This window comes from Ovis canadensis, chromosome 2 (assembly GCF_042477335.2).
Source record: "Ovis canadensis isolate MfBH-ARS-UI-01 breed Bighorn chromosome 2, ARS-UI_OviCan_v2, whole genome shotgun sequence".
Classification (NCBI taxonomy): Eukaryota; Metazoa; Chordata; class Mammalia; order Artiodactyla; family Bovidae; genus Ovis; species Ovis canadensis.
The window spans coordinates 208,695,420-208,712,889 of record NC_091246.1 but is presented as its reverse complement, the minus strand read 5'-3'; the positions used below and the strand labels follow the sequence as shown (position 1 = coordinate 208,712,889).

The following is a 17,470-nucleotide window of genomic DNA, read 5'->3' as shown; positions in this document are numbered from 1 at the left end:
TTCCTAACCATATGTATAGCCAATGACATATTTCTGTTCACTTCTAGTTTTATATTACTGATATTAATTCTGAACCAGTAACTATCTTTTCCTGAGCATTGTGGAGTTCTTCATAGTAATTATAAATAAATTGCTTAGATGTCATATAAATATAATTTAAAGTTTTTATTTTGATGTACACTATATACTGTTCTTGAGGAAGGGGTTGAGAGAAGTGGTGTCAGCTGCATTTTCATATGGCTTTGCATGATGAATAAAGATTACTAAACTGCTGGATATAACAAGAAGATGCCTTTTGCTTTAAGGATAGCCTATTTCATTCTTCTTTTGAAGGAAAGAAATAACTAATCCATATGAGAAAATATATTTTTCCAAGTACTATGTTAAATAAAGATTGTGTTTAAGTATTTTGTGTATATTTTACTTAGGTAACTTGTATCTCAAAGTGATATTTTTTTGGATTTGTGTCCTAACAGTTTACCTTAGCTAAAATATTGATATCTGAATGTAGATTTAGACTGAACTTTCTTACAATCTGGTAAACATATTTTAAAGGGAGCAAACTTCTGTCAGTTTTTGAAAGAAGCAAATGTTCTATTTTCTAAGAGAGTGTTGATCATACTTTCAGTAAAGGAATCGGGCTTTCTGGAAACCCAAACTGAATACATGCTGCTTTTCTTACAAAATCCCAAGATAAGAATTCTTTTGTTAACTGCAGTTTCTGCATGAAACTTAATGGAATACTATAAGTATTTTGTGATCCCAAAATAATATATCTCAATATTTAAAATCTAAAATATTATATAAATATATAAAATTATTATATTATTTATTATATTGTAAAAAATTCATCCTCAGTATCCTGTTGGTTCTTACCTTTGTTCTCTGATAATCAAATATTTTCACATTAATTGATCAAGAAAATATGGAAACCAGTGAGTAGGCATGTTCATAAGGTAAAATATGACTGAAGTTACTAGAAGCAATGTAGAGTTTTTAGTTTAGAGTTGGAAAATGTACTAGTTCCATGTTAAAAGATTTTAAAGCCATTTAGAAGCAATTAGCTTTTAAATATAAAATTTCATAGTAGTTAAAAATGGTTTGGGGATGAGTTTTTGACATTATTCTGGGTGACTGAAATTAGAAGGGTCTCCTATTTTATGATAGGTTAAGGAAGACAGGAAAATTTTTGGTTTTTTTAGACAGATATGCTCACCTCAAATTGACAAGGTGTATCATAAAGATTTATGATCATTATGTATTTTACCTACAGTTGTGTGTCTAAATATTGATATTAATAGTATGCTAGACTTGTTTGTGAATAGTTTTACATAAGCTAGCCCAGTTAAAGCTAAATGAACAGAATAAATAACATCAGAATTCTGTATAGATTGAGGCTCCTTCCCCTAAATTATTTAGGGAAAGTGTTTGTAGCAAGGGTCATTACTGACCTATAGCAAATATTACCTAGGAGAAAAGGTCAGTTGAGTTGTTATTCACGGCTGCTTTTTATTTAATTTAGCTATTGCTGAGCCTGTCTGATTTGTTTTTTAGGTGCTGAGGGTATAAATGGAGGAGAGGAGTCGATAAACCTGAATGATGCAGATGAAGGATTTTCATCAGGGGCTTCCCTCAGCAGCCAGCCAATTGGGACCAAACCATCCTCCTCTTCTCAGAGGGGAAGCTTAAGGAAAGTAGCAACTGGGCGTTCAGCCAAGGATAAAGAAACAACTTCTGCCATCAAATCCAATGAGAGCCCTCGAGATTCAGTAGTTCGCAGGCAGTATGTACAGCAACCAACTGATCTTAGTGTAGATTCAATTGAGCTGACACCGATGAAGAAACACCTGAGCCTGCCTGCTGGCCAGGTGGTGCCAAAAACTAATAGCATTAATCTAATCCGGACAGCCAGTGCTTCCTCAAGTAAATCATTTGACTATGTAAATGGCAGTCAAGCAAGTACCAGCATTGGGGTTGGCACTGAGGGTATTACTAATTTAGCAGCTAACAATGCTAATCGATATTCAACTATCAGTCTACAGGAAGACCGGCTAGGTCAAGCTGGAGAAGGTAAAGAGCTCCTCAGCCCAGGAGCTCCCTTAACCAAGCAGTCTCGATCCCCAAGTTTCAATATGCAGCTAATATCCCAGGTGTAGTCTTGATATCCTCTCTCATCTTTCTGCTTATCTTCTAGACTGAACATTTCATTGTGCAAGAAGACACTTCATCCCACATTGTGAAAACATTGGTCATCATAAACAGATCTGATTTAGTTTAGGTATCTTCATACTGTATTTTGTATGGAAACAGCAATAAGGTTTTCTTTTCTCTCTTCCTCTATCTTCTCTTCACCTGTTCCTTGTAAGCGTGTTTGTGAAGCAGTAGAAAATGTTTGCATTTTCCACACCTTCATTTCTCCTTGGGTGATGTGCAATCCATCGTAGGCTGATCGGTCCCATTTCAACACTGTGAGACTGAGGTTATGTTAGAGGAAATGGTGTATATGATCCCTATGAATGATACTTTGGCTTTTGTTTTTTTTTTTTAAAAAAAAAAAACGGGTTTGTTCTCATAATCTGTAGAACTATGAAGATAACTGGATCATATTTTTTCTCTCTTAACCAGGAGTGCCTCAGAGATTCTGCTATGACTTTGGACTTCTCTGAGTCTGTGCAATCATTTTCTTGAGAAGCATGGGGAAAGGTGGTAGACTGCTGCACTTTTTCATTAAAATGAGGGTGGCTCTTTTTTTCCCCCATCTCCTTTATCTCGAGGATACAATGTTCAATTACTGAGGCATTTGAATCAAGTTGTGGCCACCTCTGTTGGAGGACAGGGCTCTAAGTTGATTGTGTAATAGATAATGCACTTTCTCAATGGCTCTAAAGTCATTATTAATATGTCTTCCCTCCTCCCCACAGGGACATAAGGTCATTTCTGTCCTTTGAGTTTGAACAGCTAATAAATCAGAGAATCCAAGGGGCTTGTTCTATTTCCCAGGAATGATTGACACTTTGGTGCTGGGGTTTTATGGGGGGAGGGGGCAGTTTCTGTTTAGCTTGTGTGGGATTGTTTGTGTGAGGGGAAGTTTTAATTTTTTTTTTTCCTTTGTGAGCTGATGATGACTGAAGTAGAATAAGTACGTCTTCAGGTAAAGAGAGGGATTTCTCAACCCACTTTCTATGATGTCAGACTATTGGAGAAACCCTTTCAGCTGCTTTCTAGATGTACCTAAATTCAGTCAGATATTTTGGATTAAGAAACCTGAAGTCCTGATAGGTCATATACTCCAAGGAAATACATCAGGGACAGATAATTGGCTGAAAACACTGATGCTTCAATGTGACACATTTTTATAGAGCATTTCTACCAGGGGGTACTGACTTGATTTCTCCTACAAGGACCACACTGCCTTTGTGTTTAATGTAATGCAATTTGTGTACCTTCTAATCATATATCTGCAAAAGTTCTCATTTTTATAAATCTTTGAAATCATGCCAGTAAGCTGGATGTTGAATGTATGTAAGTAGCATTTGGTAACTGTGCTAAGAGGCTATGAAAATGCATTATTGGTTTTTTTAGAAATTATTTTTTTTTTAGTTCTGATTTGGTTGGATAAGATTTCATTATGAACTCATCTGGGCCCCAGGCTCTAATGCTTGACTGAAATAGAAGAAAATATATTGGTTTTTGAAAATCAGTGTATTGTGACTTGAACTGCTATACATTCTTCCACACAATATTCAGAGCAATGAATGCTTTGTACATTTAGACATTCTTATTTTATTATTGTAAAAGAAAAATATACTGAATTTACAGAAGCAAGTATTCTCCTAATTAACAGTTTGAAATATTACCTCTACTGATTAAAATTCCAATAGATTTTGATAAAATAACCAGAAAAATGCTTCTCATTTTTTCACACCTTAAAATCCAGCCCCTTCCTTTTTATTGTAAGAGTTTTTTATTTTGGGGGGTTTTGTAAGGTACTTTCTGTTAGAATCTTTATGAAAACAGTGAGATGCTTGTTTGAATTTGGTGGTGTGTAATATTTTTCAGCTCATATGAAAATGGAAAACTAGAACCTGAACTATTACCTATAACATTGCCAAAGTCTGAAGAAAAGCTAAAAGTTGATAGAGATTTATTGATTTGTGTATATATATGTGTGTGTATGTGTGTGTATATATATAGTGTGTATATGTATATATCACAAAGACATATTTTAGATATCTTTTCTTTTAATTTAACTAAGGGATGTCAGATAAATGAATTAAAAGCCAAATAAATGAGGTGTAAAGATATATAACATAATAAGGAAAGCAGAGTTTTGGGTATGAAAAGAAAAGAGCATTATACTTAACAGGAGGTGAGATCTTGGCTGGAGATCAGTCACTTTATGGTAAAACTGCCTGGTTGATTTAAGAGGCTGAAGGGTTGTTTTTAATTTAGCAAGTTGTGCATTTATTGGCACCTAAATCTAGCATGCTTTTAGTTATAGCACAAAAAAACCCCAAATAATACCAAATTACAGCAAAAACTGTAAAAGACATAATAAACTCTCCCTCTGATTTGTTAGAAATATTATATTACACTTGAAAAGTTGGTTTTAAAAAACTTTCAACTTAGAGGATTTCATATATCTCTATGTGTGTTCATATATATTTTGTACATACACATACCCATTAATGTTTCATGACCCTCTAACATTTGTGTTCCATTCTTTTAAGTGGTATAATTTGGCCCCAAAGAAGAAACATTTCATTTAGTTCGAATTTTGCATTTGGTGTCTTAGAACAGATTTCCTGTGCAAGATACAGTTAAAATGGAGTGAGTCAGTCATAAACCATAGTCACATTTTCAGAGATTTTTTAATATTCATTTGCATCATTGCATTTAATGTAAAATAGTTTTCAGATATACAGCTGTTACAAATATATGCCAGCAATATTCATGCTTTATCCTTTAAAAACTTTTTGTTTTTATACTTCCTAACTTCCATTTTAAAAAGTTCTTTCATTTATGTACAAGCTAGTTAGGGCAAAAATACTTGTTTTCTATAATAAAACAATTTGATTGATGTTATCTATGCCAGGTTCAATTAAGAAATACAAGGAAATTATCTGCAAGTTTTGGGAATTCTTCTCTATGATGTTAATTTGAAATCATGTTACTAGAACACATATATTTTAGAACAAATGAAGTGTAAAGTGAAAGCTAGCTTAGAAGTAAGATTTTTAAATACGAAAATATTTTGAGAAGCTGCATGGGAGCATGATGATTGTAATTTGAAATCCTGATCATTACCACTAGTCTTATCTTCCCAATGATTCTCCTGTGCCTATTTATTATAAAGTCAATATTTTTTGTGCTAAAGAGACCATAGAGGTAATCTAGGAGTCTCCCAGCACCCACTACTTCATATCCATTCTTAGGAAACTGAGGCTCAAAAAGGTTGTAATGTGCTCAAAGTCACATAACTTAGAAGCAGAGCCAGAGTCAAACTCCTGTCTTCCGTCAAATGCGTATTAACACCCCACTGCCTCCTTTCACTCATCATATGGTGAGTGTGGTATGGAACACTCTCCAATTCTGCAGTTTCTTTACAGTTTGGGTCTAGTAGTGGTGAATATAGCACATTAAGAAAAGTATTAAATCCAGAGAAAAATGTAGAGTAATAAACATAGATGGAGAAGGATAATACATTTTTCTTACTCTAATTTATGCCTTACTGTTTTCTGCCACTTAACAATTGTATGCTGCCATTTTATAGTTTATTGTGTTTCTGGGAATTTATTTAAATGCAAAAATAAACCCAGTGAAAATGACTTTAATCAGTATTTCTAGTTATCTTAAGTAATTTTGAATCAGCCAGCTTTCACAGTCACCTAGGTGGCAGGTTAACTGTATTGCACAATGTAGTATTGCAAAGTAAAGATAAATTTGATTCCATAATTTCTAATGTAAGGAGATTGAACCTTGTGCTCAGAGCAGATAGATAACAAGCAATTATTTCCTTCTTTGATTGAAAAAGATTTATAGTGAAGCTTATGGTTGCATAGCAGAATGGTGAACCATGTCATTTAAAGTGTATATATGGTATAAAATGTCTTAAATGCAGTAGTCCCAGCTATATAAGCTCAATATTTCCAACCTACATTCTCAAATTCCACTTGGTAGCTTTACTGAAGTACTGAGAATAACTCCTTTTAAGTTGTTTTGTTTGCACCATTTTTGTGAATATTTTAATGAATTGTGGTATTTTTCCTACTCAGACGAGTTAGTATGGGTCCATTTTTGAGTGCTTTTAATTGTTGACAGTCAGTCAGTCTCATTTAATTCTCTGCATGTTCATCTGTAAATAAAAATACTAGTACGTATCTTCAGTGGGTAGTACACTATTTATACAGACACTAGCATGGAGGTTCTCTCCATTTCTGATCTTGGAATTACAAAGTAAGTTTTATGGTTTTGTTTTTTAAAAATCAGGATTTCAGTTACATACTTGTTTTTTAGTTTTAAAATGTTTAATAAGTCATGACAGTGATCAGAAAATCTACAATTTTAGATCAATTTTTTCTATACTATGGCTATGTAAACAGTCTGAACCTGAGACTTTTTATCTTTCAAGTTGAATGATTATTGTCATGTTTCAAACCACTAAGTCGGTTGAGACAATTATTTGTAAAAATAATTTTTAAAAAAGTGCTTTTTAGAAACAAGCTGTTTGAAAATCAGCTAGAAATAATTGATAGCTTAAACTCTAAATGTTAGAATATTTGCCAGATTATAAAATGGAATGCAGTATAAAATTCTTAACAGTGCTAAAAAAAAAACAACAACAAAAAACCATGAGTCACCAGATTGATAAAACTTTCCATTGCCAGGGTGGTCGTGTTGATAATGTAAGACAAATTTTAGTATTATCCTACATTGTATACCTAATGGGTATATCATATTGGCACTGAACATATATAGGAAATACTATTTGTAGAGTCAACCAATGTGCACTTAAACTATTGGATTTTTGGTGGTGCCAGAAATTTGTGTGGTGGTCCCAAGCCATTAGAATTAGAGGAGTCATATAATCATCCAACCTTCCCCTGCCCATGTAGGTACATTGCTTCTGAATCTGACCACATAACCACAAAATTTAACTTCAGTCTCTTCAGTATGTTTATAATCTTAGCCATTAGTCACATGAGAAATAGAAGAGCAAACAGTTTAGGATAGAAGTTAGCAGATAGCTGGCAATGATGTGAAATAACTGGCAGCATAGTACAGATACGTAAGTTCTATGTTTTGTTTCTGGATTTTCTGAAAATGTTTACAAATTAAGTCATATTCAGATGTCTGCTATTATGCTGTTAATACAGATTTTTACACCCAAAATTAGAATTAGGCATAGCTTAAAGTATAAATGAGTCTTTTTTTTTTTTTTTCAGAATTGTGTATCTGAAGGTAGGTTTAGTAAAGAAAGTCTTCTGTTTTCAAAGAAAATGAACTTAATTGGACAGTCCATTCCCAACTACGGAATTCATATTAATCTGGTTTGCTGTAATTTGAGTGTCAAAAGTGTAGTGTTAATGATATCAGAGGAAATTCTTCACATCTTCATAAACTACAAAAGTTACCAAAGAAAATGAATCAACCAAATATAAAATTTGAAGTACCTAACTCTTAAGGAATGAGGCCCCTTTAACATGAAGGATTGATTTCTAGCCCTGGGGGAAATATTCTTCCATGTGGAACAGATATACAGAACCTACAAGATTCCTTTTGAGGTTTTCTTATCGTGTTGGTAAAATGTCAACATTTATACTTCCAGCAAAAGTACCAGTTAAGGGTTAAGTCCAAATATTATTTTTTATGGCAAATTTTCATGTCTCCTTAATTCAAATTAAGGATTTTGCTCATCAGTATTAAATAAAAGGGGGAGAGAGAAGAATTTCTGTAATTGGTATACTGTATAATATTGTGACTTTCTAAAAAAATTGAGGGTAAATTATAGAAATGTGTATTTTTAAGTGAGCAATGTCAGTTATTTCTAGTAAGTATGATATTGGCTAAAACTATGTTTGTTTACATAATTTATGTACTCGATTATTCTGGGTTTTTTTTTTTTTTTCGCAGAAAAACAACGATTGGGTTAAGAAAAGTTAAAACACTTATTTTTAAAACAGTTCAGTAAGCACTAAAGAATTTACTTAAACTGTTAAATAATGATTTGGGGGATATGAATTTGTATATTACCTGATGTCCCAAACAGGCTCTATGTATTTTTTTTTTTTAATATCAGATAGAAGTTAAAAAGTAATGAATGTGTTGATCTGCTATCTTAGAAAAGATTGGCTAACAATTATGAACTTCGGTTTTTGTGGGTTTATTAAGTTTTATCATCCAAACTGAATTGAGACATATGCTAAATGTTCTTTGTGTTGTTTTAAAATATTTGTAAGAAGTTCATTAACTGCTTTACAGTGGTGGTTTTTTGATTCTTGTTCTAAAACTTATACTGGCTTTACATTCAGTTTAACTGGTTAAGTGAAACAGTTTTTATGATGCAAAGATAATTTTCCCACTTTGTCATCATAATTTGACTCTCCTGACCTACAATTTCTGAAGAGTTTTTTACTACTGTAACACCATGTATCTGATCTCTGTCACAATGGACAAGTATACAGGAAATATCCTACTTTCACGTTTGCTTCATAAAAGGATACAGGTTAAATAGGTCAGCTCTTACACGTTTTTGTTTCTTAACCAGGATCAACCTATAGCTTGGTGTAAACTTGCCAAGTATTCAGAGAATAACGCTGGTTAAAATTTAAATATGATAGTCAGGAAGAAAATATGATCTCTATTGACTGATGTCCTTTCAAACTAGGACTAGTGAAAACATTTTTTTCAGAGCTGAAGAAGAAACGCACATTTAAGATCATATTTATTGGTGCATGTAAGCCATTATCTTAACTGTCTTACTGAACTGGTTAATGCTGTTGATTGTTGAAATGTGAAATGTAGTCACTGTTGACCTTGTAAATATCTGCCAGAGATGAAAAAATATTTTAAGTTATAAATAAAGATGTATAAAATTCATTATCAGTCTGCAATGCAGAATCATATCTAAGATGTTAAATATTGTGTTTCTTGAGAGATGTGTAATTTTTCCCTAGATGTATCTAGTTACATTAAGGATGTAAATTTTCTTTTGTACAGTATAAAATACAGCTTTATTTGGCTTTTGACTGGATTTTCCTGAGTTAATTTATATCATACCTAGGTTTCTTAGCTTAAAATGGTCCTTCATTGCATTTTTCAAAGCATGTAATTTTATTCACATATGTCTGAAGTTTTTAATTTATACGATACCCTATTAAGGAAATTTATAAAATTAAGGCAATATATAAAATTACATATAGCACCCAAAATAAGAAATAACATGTAGGCAGGAGTGAAATTAATACATAAAACGTGTGCCACACATTTATGTTACTGTTGAGGTACATATTTATCTCTGAGCTTTAAAGCAGCCAACGAGAGAGAGATTAACAATGTGATTTTGAGATATCCTTAAATCAGTTTATCAGGTGAAGCACAACTGTTTCTAGTACTGAGACATTAGAACTAATTTTCTTTTCCGGAGCCACCATTATTACAGTGCCATTTACACTCTTCAGTAATGTATGAAAGTGCTTTTCTCATACTCTTAACAGCAGTTCGTTCTCTAGCATTAAACTTCTTGATCGATGCTACATTGTCTTTCTAAAGATACTTTAACCTTCTCTTAGAACATGGATTTAACAAAGGCCTGAGCCCCCAGGCTGCCTTTTCCTTTCCTTTTACATGCACTTTCTAGAAAAATCTTTTTTGTACCTTTTTTCCTCATGCCTGGTATTCCTTACTTATGAGCCAAAGCTTTCTCTTCCCTTTTATATCTTGTTATGCCTTAGTGCAAAATTGCTGGTATAGATTAGCAGTTCCAGAAGAGTGATATAAGGCAACTCACCAGACCTTTTTATTTCCCTCAACTCTAGTTCTCCATCAGTTAGGAAGAATGCGTTTTACCAGTTGACAGTTTCAGTATTCCTTTCATTAAAAATATATTACTTGGTGGTCCATTGGTTAAGATTCTGCATTTCCACTGCAAGAGATGCAGATTCAATCCCTGGTTGGGAAAATAAGATCCTCCGTGCCACGCAGCAGGGCCTGGAAAAAAAATTTAAAAATTTTAAGTATCAAAATATTACTTGTTTGTTTGAAAACCTTAGAAAATACAGAGAAAGTACAAAGGAGAAAGTCACTTTAAGGTACTGTAATAGTGAATATTAATAAGGTAGTGGAGGCAGTATCCTTCCACACAAATACAACTCTGGTCCAGGACACAATATTTTATGGTCCAAGGATGAATTAAAAATGACACTTGTTCAGTGGTAGGATGTGCCAAGCACCATTGTAAACACTTTACAGAAAATACCACTATTCAGTTCTCAGTTAATACAAGTGTCTGATAGGTATTGTTTGTTATGGTGGTAGTGATGTAGTCGCTCAGTCATGTCCAACTCTTTGCAACCCCATGGACTGTAGTCCTCTAGGCTCCTTTGTCCATGGGATTTCCCAGGCAAGAATACTGGAGTGTATTGCCATTTCCTTCTCCAGGGTATCTTCCCAACCCAGAGATCAACCCCGTGTCTCCTGCACTAGCAAGCGGTTTCTTAACCACTGAGCCACCTGAGAAGCCCCAGTAGGTACTATTACTCTTCCTTTATAAAAAAAAGGAAATTTCATCTGAAGTTATCAACAACCTCAGATATGCAGATGATACCACTTTAATGGCAGAAAATGAAGAGGAACTAAAGAGCCTCTTGAAGGTGAAAGAGGAGAGTGAAAAAGCTTGCTTAAAACAGTTGATTCATGTCAATGTATGGCAAAACCCAAGTAATTAGCCTCCAATTAAAAAAAATTTCAAAAAACAGATTGTGGCAACTGGTGCCATCACTTCATGGCAAGTCGATCGGGGAAAAAGTGGAAACAGTGTCAGATTTCATTTTCTTGGGCTCCAAAATCACTGTGGATGGTGACTACAGCCATGAAATTAAAAGACTTGCTCCTTGGAAGAAAAGCTATGACAAACCAAGACAGCATATTGAAATGCAAAAGCCAAAAAAAAAAAAAACAAAAACACAAAACCAGATGTCGCTTTGCTGACAAAGGTCTGTATAGTCAAACCTATACAGTAATGGTTTTTCAAGTAATCAGGTTATGGATGTGAAAGTTGGACATAGAGAAAATCGAAGAATTGACACTTTCAAACTGTGGTGCTGGAGAAGACTTGAGAGTCCCTTGGACAGCCAGGAGATCATATGAGTTAATCCTAAAGAAAATCCACCCTGAATATTCACTGGAAAGACTGATGCTGAAGCTGAAGATCCAATACTTGGGCCACCTGATGTGAAGAGTTGATTCATTGGGAAAGACCCTAATGCTGGGAAAGATTGAGGGCAAGAGGAGAAAGGGACAGCAGAGCAAGAGATGGTTGGATGGCATCACTGACTCAATTGACATGAGTTTGAGCAAACTCGGAGATAGTGAAGGACAGGAAAACCTGGCTTGCTGCAGTTAATGGGATAGCAAAGAGTTGGACACAATTTAGCAACTGAACAACTAGGTCACCAAGCTAGTAAGTGATAGAGCAGAGACACTCAAGACATTCAGGCTCACAGACTTCTGCACTTAACCATCAAGATACAGCTGCATATAAGGTTAATCTCACTTGCCTGAGGCCAAGGGCCCTGTGGAAGCTGGGAAGGAAGGGGAGTTTGGATCTCAGTAGAGCTAGATTACTAAAAGGCAAATTAAACCCTTGAAAGAATCAAGTCCTCATACCCTAGATATCCATAGTTATTTTAAAATTAACTTTTCTCCTACATATGTTGGGTTGGCTGAAAAGTCTATTCCGGGTTTTTCCATGTTACAGAAAAACCTGAATAAACTCCTTGGCCAATCCAATATAATGTTTCCAGTTGACTACTGTCCTTAATTATATCCCATTCTTTTTCTCCAGAGTGCATGTGTGACTGGAGAAACGAGAAAATAGTCTTTCTATGGTTCCTATGAGGAACCTCAGTTGAGAAAAGCTGGTTTATTTTTTTTTAATTTAAATGTATTTATTTTATTGGAGGCTAATTACAATATTGTATTGGTTTTGCCATACATCAACATGAATCTGGGGTATACACATGTTCCCCATCCTGAACCCCCCTCCCACCTCCCTCCCCATACTATGCCTCTGGGTCATCCCAGTGCACCAGCCCCAAGCATCCTGTACCCTGCATCAAACCTGGACTGGCGGTTTGTTTCTTATATGATATTATACATGTTTCAATGCCATTCTCCCAAATCATCCCACCCTCTCCCTCTCCCACAGAGTCCAAAAGACTGTTCTATATATCTGTGTCTCTTTTGCTGTCTCACATACAGGGTTATCGTTACCATCTTTCTAAATTCCATATATATGTGTTAGTATACTGTATTGGTGTTTTTCTTTCTGGCTTACTTCACTGTATAATAGGCTCCAGTTTCATCCACCTCATTAGAATGGATTCAAATGTATTCTTTTTAATGGCTGAGTAATACTCCATGGTGTACATGTACCACAGCTTTCTTATCCATTCATCTGCTGATGGACATCTAGGTCGCTTCCATGTCCTGGCTGTTATAAACAGTGCTGCGATGAACGTGCGATGAACACGTGTCTCTTTCAATTCTGGTTTCCTCAGTGTGTATGCCCAGCAGTGGGATTGCTGGGTCATAAAGGCAGTTCTATTTCCAGTTTTTTAAGGAATCCACACTGTTCTCCATAGTGGCTGTACTAGTTTGCATTCCCACCAACAGTGTAAGAGGGTTCCCTTTTCTCCACACCTTCTCCAGCATTTATTGCTTGTAGACTTTTGGATCACAGCCATTCTGACTGGCATGAAATGGTACCTCATTGTGGTTTTGATTTGCATCTCTCTGATGAGTGACGAGCATCTAGAAAAGCTGGTTTAGACAATTCATAAAGAAGAGGAGTCTCCCAAAATACAAAACTTTAAAAAATTTATTTCCTTCCTCCCAACCACCCTGGGAAAAAGCAGCTTAGGAAGTTGGACTTATTTGCAATTATTTGTAATTTAATGTTATTTTTAACTGCATGGGAGAGGGTAGAAATAAAGTCTTTCATGTTTAGGGCCTCTAAAGATCTAAATGTGGCCCTGGGTCATGATTCAAATAGGTTGGATGTAATTTGTGGTAATAGCCCTAGTTTTGTTCCAAATGTTACATCAGAAAGGGGTGATACTGACTTTACAACATGAAGGGCCAGTTAGTTTTGGCACTTTATCTTAGGGAACAATGTTTAATACACATTAGGAATGAAAACATTTTTTTATGGCTAGGTTATGTTAATCAGTACAGACTTAACGTTCTGAAATACCTATAGCTAAAATACAATTCCATTCAAAGAGATTAATCACAGTATTTTAAGAAATCTATAGACATTATCCAGTGCTATAAATAATTATTTTACACTGTGAAATTCTTTCTGAATTGAAGGTTATATTCTATAACTAGTTTCTCAGAATGTGAATTACTATGTACACATTTTGGAGAGCTTACTCTGCCAAATCTTTCACTGCTAATCTGTGTGTGGTTTATGAAGACCTCATTATCCCAGGTTCAAGAGAATACTAGAGATAAAATAGCTTCTGGTTACTATATTCTCTGGATTCTAAGACAGACAATCACTTTTGTTTCCTGAGCATTATTGATATTTTTAAAAATCTCTGGGTAGAAATTATTTGCTGAGGCATCTGCCATTGACATTCTAGACCTATTGTACCCTTATCGAGTGTGTGTTTAATGCATAGCATCTAGGTCATTTTATATCATATTTTGATCTAAAATATAGTTTGGGTAAAACCCTTTGTTTGAATATGAAAATAACTAAAACTTGAAAAAGTAATTTCACATTTTTAAATTCACTATCTTACTGAGAAAGGAATTTATAAAGACATTCTGATATGCTGACAAATGAGATCATTGGTGAAGAAAAATGTGCAGCTGACATCTTGATGCTGCAATCTGCTGTCTAAATATTAATTAAAACTTTATTTCTTCTCTAGAATCTAAGTTTGATGACCGACATTCTTTTTATATTCCTTCTTTTACAGATATAAGATCTTTGTCTCTGAGGTATTCTTAATTACAGTTTGGAATAAATCTTCTGATTCCCAAATAGTCCTTTTGCTCCTGGTCTATTTGTTTTGTCTCTTTCAGAGTTGAGCCTTTATTAAAAAGTTGGTGAAGCCAAAATTGACTGGAAACTCTGCCCGCAGGGGCAAGGATTATCAGCTGGTGGGTTTCAAGGTGGATCAGTAGATGAACTGGCTTTTTCAATTGGGGCCTCCTCTTCTGATTAGTCTTCTGAAAAAGAAATGTTTAAATAAAGACAGTTGCCAGTGTTCTGGGAGCCAAACAAGGAGATTCCTAGTGTCCCACATAATCTGTCCTGTTACACTAGCCAAACTCAGTATGCCTTCTTATTTCTACTCTGTTGAGTCCAGATCCTCTGGTTCACCTTGTAAATTCCTGCTATTATGCTAAGTATGACAAGAGATCTAGGATCTAATTGGTCCTTGTTTCAGACTTTGACCAGTCCTCCAGCTATGTTCCAGTCTGCTCTTCTGACTTTAGAGGTTCCTATAGATGAATTCCTGAGACTAACTGGAGTTCTGTGACAGGAATAGACACTGTCATCATCCTTTCTTGGCCTGCATTTCAGCTTACTCTGCTTTTCCTGATCACTATACATCTTCCAAATTTTTATTAAAATTTTCAACTTCTTTTCCTGTTTCTTTGTATGTATGTATGTTTATATTTAAAATTTTCTTTTGACCCTGTCATTTTAGTGGCATTTCAAGACAGTATTCAATTAGCCATCTTTAATCAAATTCTGAAAAGTGAAAGTGTTAGTCACTCAGTCATATCTGACTTTTTGCAACCCAAAGGATTATAGCCCACCAAGCTGCTCTGTCCATGGAATTCTCCAGAGAAGATTACTGGAGTGGGTTACCATTTCCTTTTCCAGGGGATCTTCTCAACCCAGGGGTCGAACTTGGGTCTCCTGCATTGCAGGCAGATTCTTTATTCAAATTCTAAAGACTCTTAAATTCAGAGACTTTTAAAACCTGGCCATAAATTTCAAACTATAACCCAATTAGCTGCTGGCATCTCTACCCACTTAAGATGTATTCAAAATTGGCTTGGTCTTCTCTTGCTCTTGGAAAAGTCTAATGTTCTACCCAAACTGTGTGTGGAATACATGAGGAAATTGCCATCTTATAATCATCTCTATCTTCAACTTCCTGCCACTCCTGAATTCTAGATCTCCATTCTGAATGGTATGACCCTTTGTTTTTAATCTATCCCAGTACCAATCTAGAAGGGAAACTCAGCTCCTTCTGTCTCTTTCCCACATATGCGTGCGAGCATGCTCATTCATGTCTGACTCTGTGATGCATGGACTGTAGCCTACCAGGCTCTTCTGTCCATGAGATTTTCCTAAGCAAGAATACTGGGATGGGATGCCATTTCCTTCTCCAGATCTTCCTAAACCAGGGGTTGAATCCAAGTCTCTTGCATCTCCTGCATTTGCAGGCTGATTCTTTACCAATCGCACCACCTGAGAAGTCCCGTTTCCCACACATATACCATAAAAACAATTAAAACCCACCACTCACACTAAGTCTGCAGAAGACTAGTGAAGATTTGAGAGGGAGATGGAAGAAAGTTTCCATCATAGAAACATAACTTATTAGTTGAGTAGTAGTATCAGATCTTCACATTTTTTAAGAATTCTTCAAGCACTTCAGTGTTAACTGTTGACTATATTCCTTCTCCCTCCTCAACCCCCAAATTCTGTTTTTGATTCCAATGTAGAGAAAATTAATTTCTCTTTTGTTTTCTTAAATTCTGCTAACCAAAATGGAATACTAAGGTAGGTATCCAGGCTATGACTATTTCTCTTTCCCAATCAGATTTCCTAAACAGTTTCCAAACTGATGTAACTCTGTCTCTTCCTTCCCTCGGCTCCATTCTTTACCACCTTTATCCAGAATGATCTTTCAATACAAATGTGACTAGTGGCCTAAGGGCCAAACTAGCCCTCATAAAAGCACACTGAACTTTGGGGCTTGCCTCTTGACCCTTTATACACCCATTATGTTGATTTGGGCCTTCCACCTGGAAAACTTTTACCCCTCCTTTTGTCTGGCTTAAATCTATTCAATCCTCAGGTTTCAGTTTAAGTATCTCTTCCTCCAAAGAAATTTTTTTCTGAATCCTTCTGTCCTTTAATTAGATAATTCTGCCAGTGGTTCGATAAACACTGGGCTTTCCAAAATCGTAGCATTTTTTCCCATATATTCAGTATCTTCTATAAGGGCTACTGTGAGCACAGAGAGCAGGTTCCGCTAGCTCAATAGTGTAACGTTATTATCTAGTATGCAGGTTTTGTTTTGAATGAATGAATGAATCCAAATGAAATCGTAGTTAGTGGGTAATACTGTTATTCCAGCAGGTTCACTCCTTTTCTTCTTCATTACCTTTTTCCTCATTAGTTCTCTCTGCGTCCATTCCTTCCATTTTCCTCCTCTCTTCATCCTATCAGTAGTCTGATTCCGATCTCCACATTCAGTGCCCCAGCCCTAATTCTCTTCATACCAGAGAGCACTGCTCCCCTCCTCCCTACCCCAAATCCCTGAGATGCAAGGGGCCCTACCTTTCACGCCAAATGAGATTGTTTAAAAACAAATAAACCCAAATTCATTCCATTATCTTTTCCCTCAAAAGGAAGTATCCAGAGAAACCAATGACACTTTGAAGACTGCGTTTGCACAGAGTTCACTCAATTTCCTCATATCTAAGCAATGCTTCCTACTCCCTTCCCCGGAAACGGAAAGAGCAAAAGCAAAGCCCAGAACCCAGAGCTTGGGGATTCCTTTTCCTCAGTTTTCTTGTGGGCGAGGCCATCAGACCGGCGTTGACTGGTGAGCAGAACCGTCGCTCTCAGCCGAGTCCACGTGCTATTGGATACACGGGGCTCCGCCTCCTGAGCAGGGCGGGAGATTTGGTGTGCCGCAGGGAAGCTTCCCATCCCCCTCTTCTGGCTCCCGGAGCTCTCCTGGTCGACCTTGCGACCCTGCGGTTCTGCTCCTGCACTGCCTACAAGAATTTGGCATTCTTGCTAGGGCTGAAGCCTTCTTCCCAGCGGCGACCATTCAGCCGGGTAGCGTCCGGCTGGCACGAGGCGGCCGCAGCCGCTCCTGGTGGAGACCTGGCGGTTCGTGGTGGGGCGGCGGGACAGCCTGCCTTCCTCTCCTGCTTTGCCCGGGGCTTCTGAGGTGAGTCCAGGTGCACCCAGTCCCCAGCC

The 17,470-nt window shown here is 36.1% G+C and overlaps 2 protein-coding genes across 6 annotated transcripts in view; both read left to right on the top strand.

Annotated features, from left to right (window-relative positions):
* HYCC2 (hyccin PI4KA lipid kinase complex subunit 2) overlaps positions 1 to 5,525 on the top strand; it is a 65,906-nt gene extending 60,381 nt beyond the window's left edge. For all 4 annotated transcript variants that reach the window (XM_069577974.1, XM_069577973.1, XM_069577976.1 and 1 more), the window contains one exon: positions 1,555 to 5,525. In XM_069577974.1, the coding sequence (XP_069434075.1) occupies positions 1,555 to 2,156 (602 nt within the window). In that variant the 3' untranslated portion in view covers positions 2,157 to 5,525. The remainder of the gene's footprint in view (positions 1 to 1,554) is intronic.
* An 11,032-nt stretch (positions 5,526 to 16,557) lies between these two features.
* ORC2 (origin recognition complex subunit 2) overlaps positions 16,558 to 17,470 on the top strand; it is a 39,347-nt gene continuing 38,434 nt past the window's right edge. For both annotated transcript variants that reach the window (XM_069577978.1, XM_069577977.1), the window contains exon 1: positions 16,558 to 17,441. The gene's annotated coding sequence lies outside the window, so the exon portion shown is untranslated. The remainder of the gene's footprint in view (positions 17,442 to 17,470) is intronic.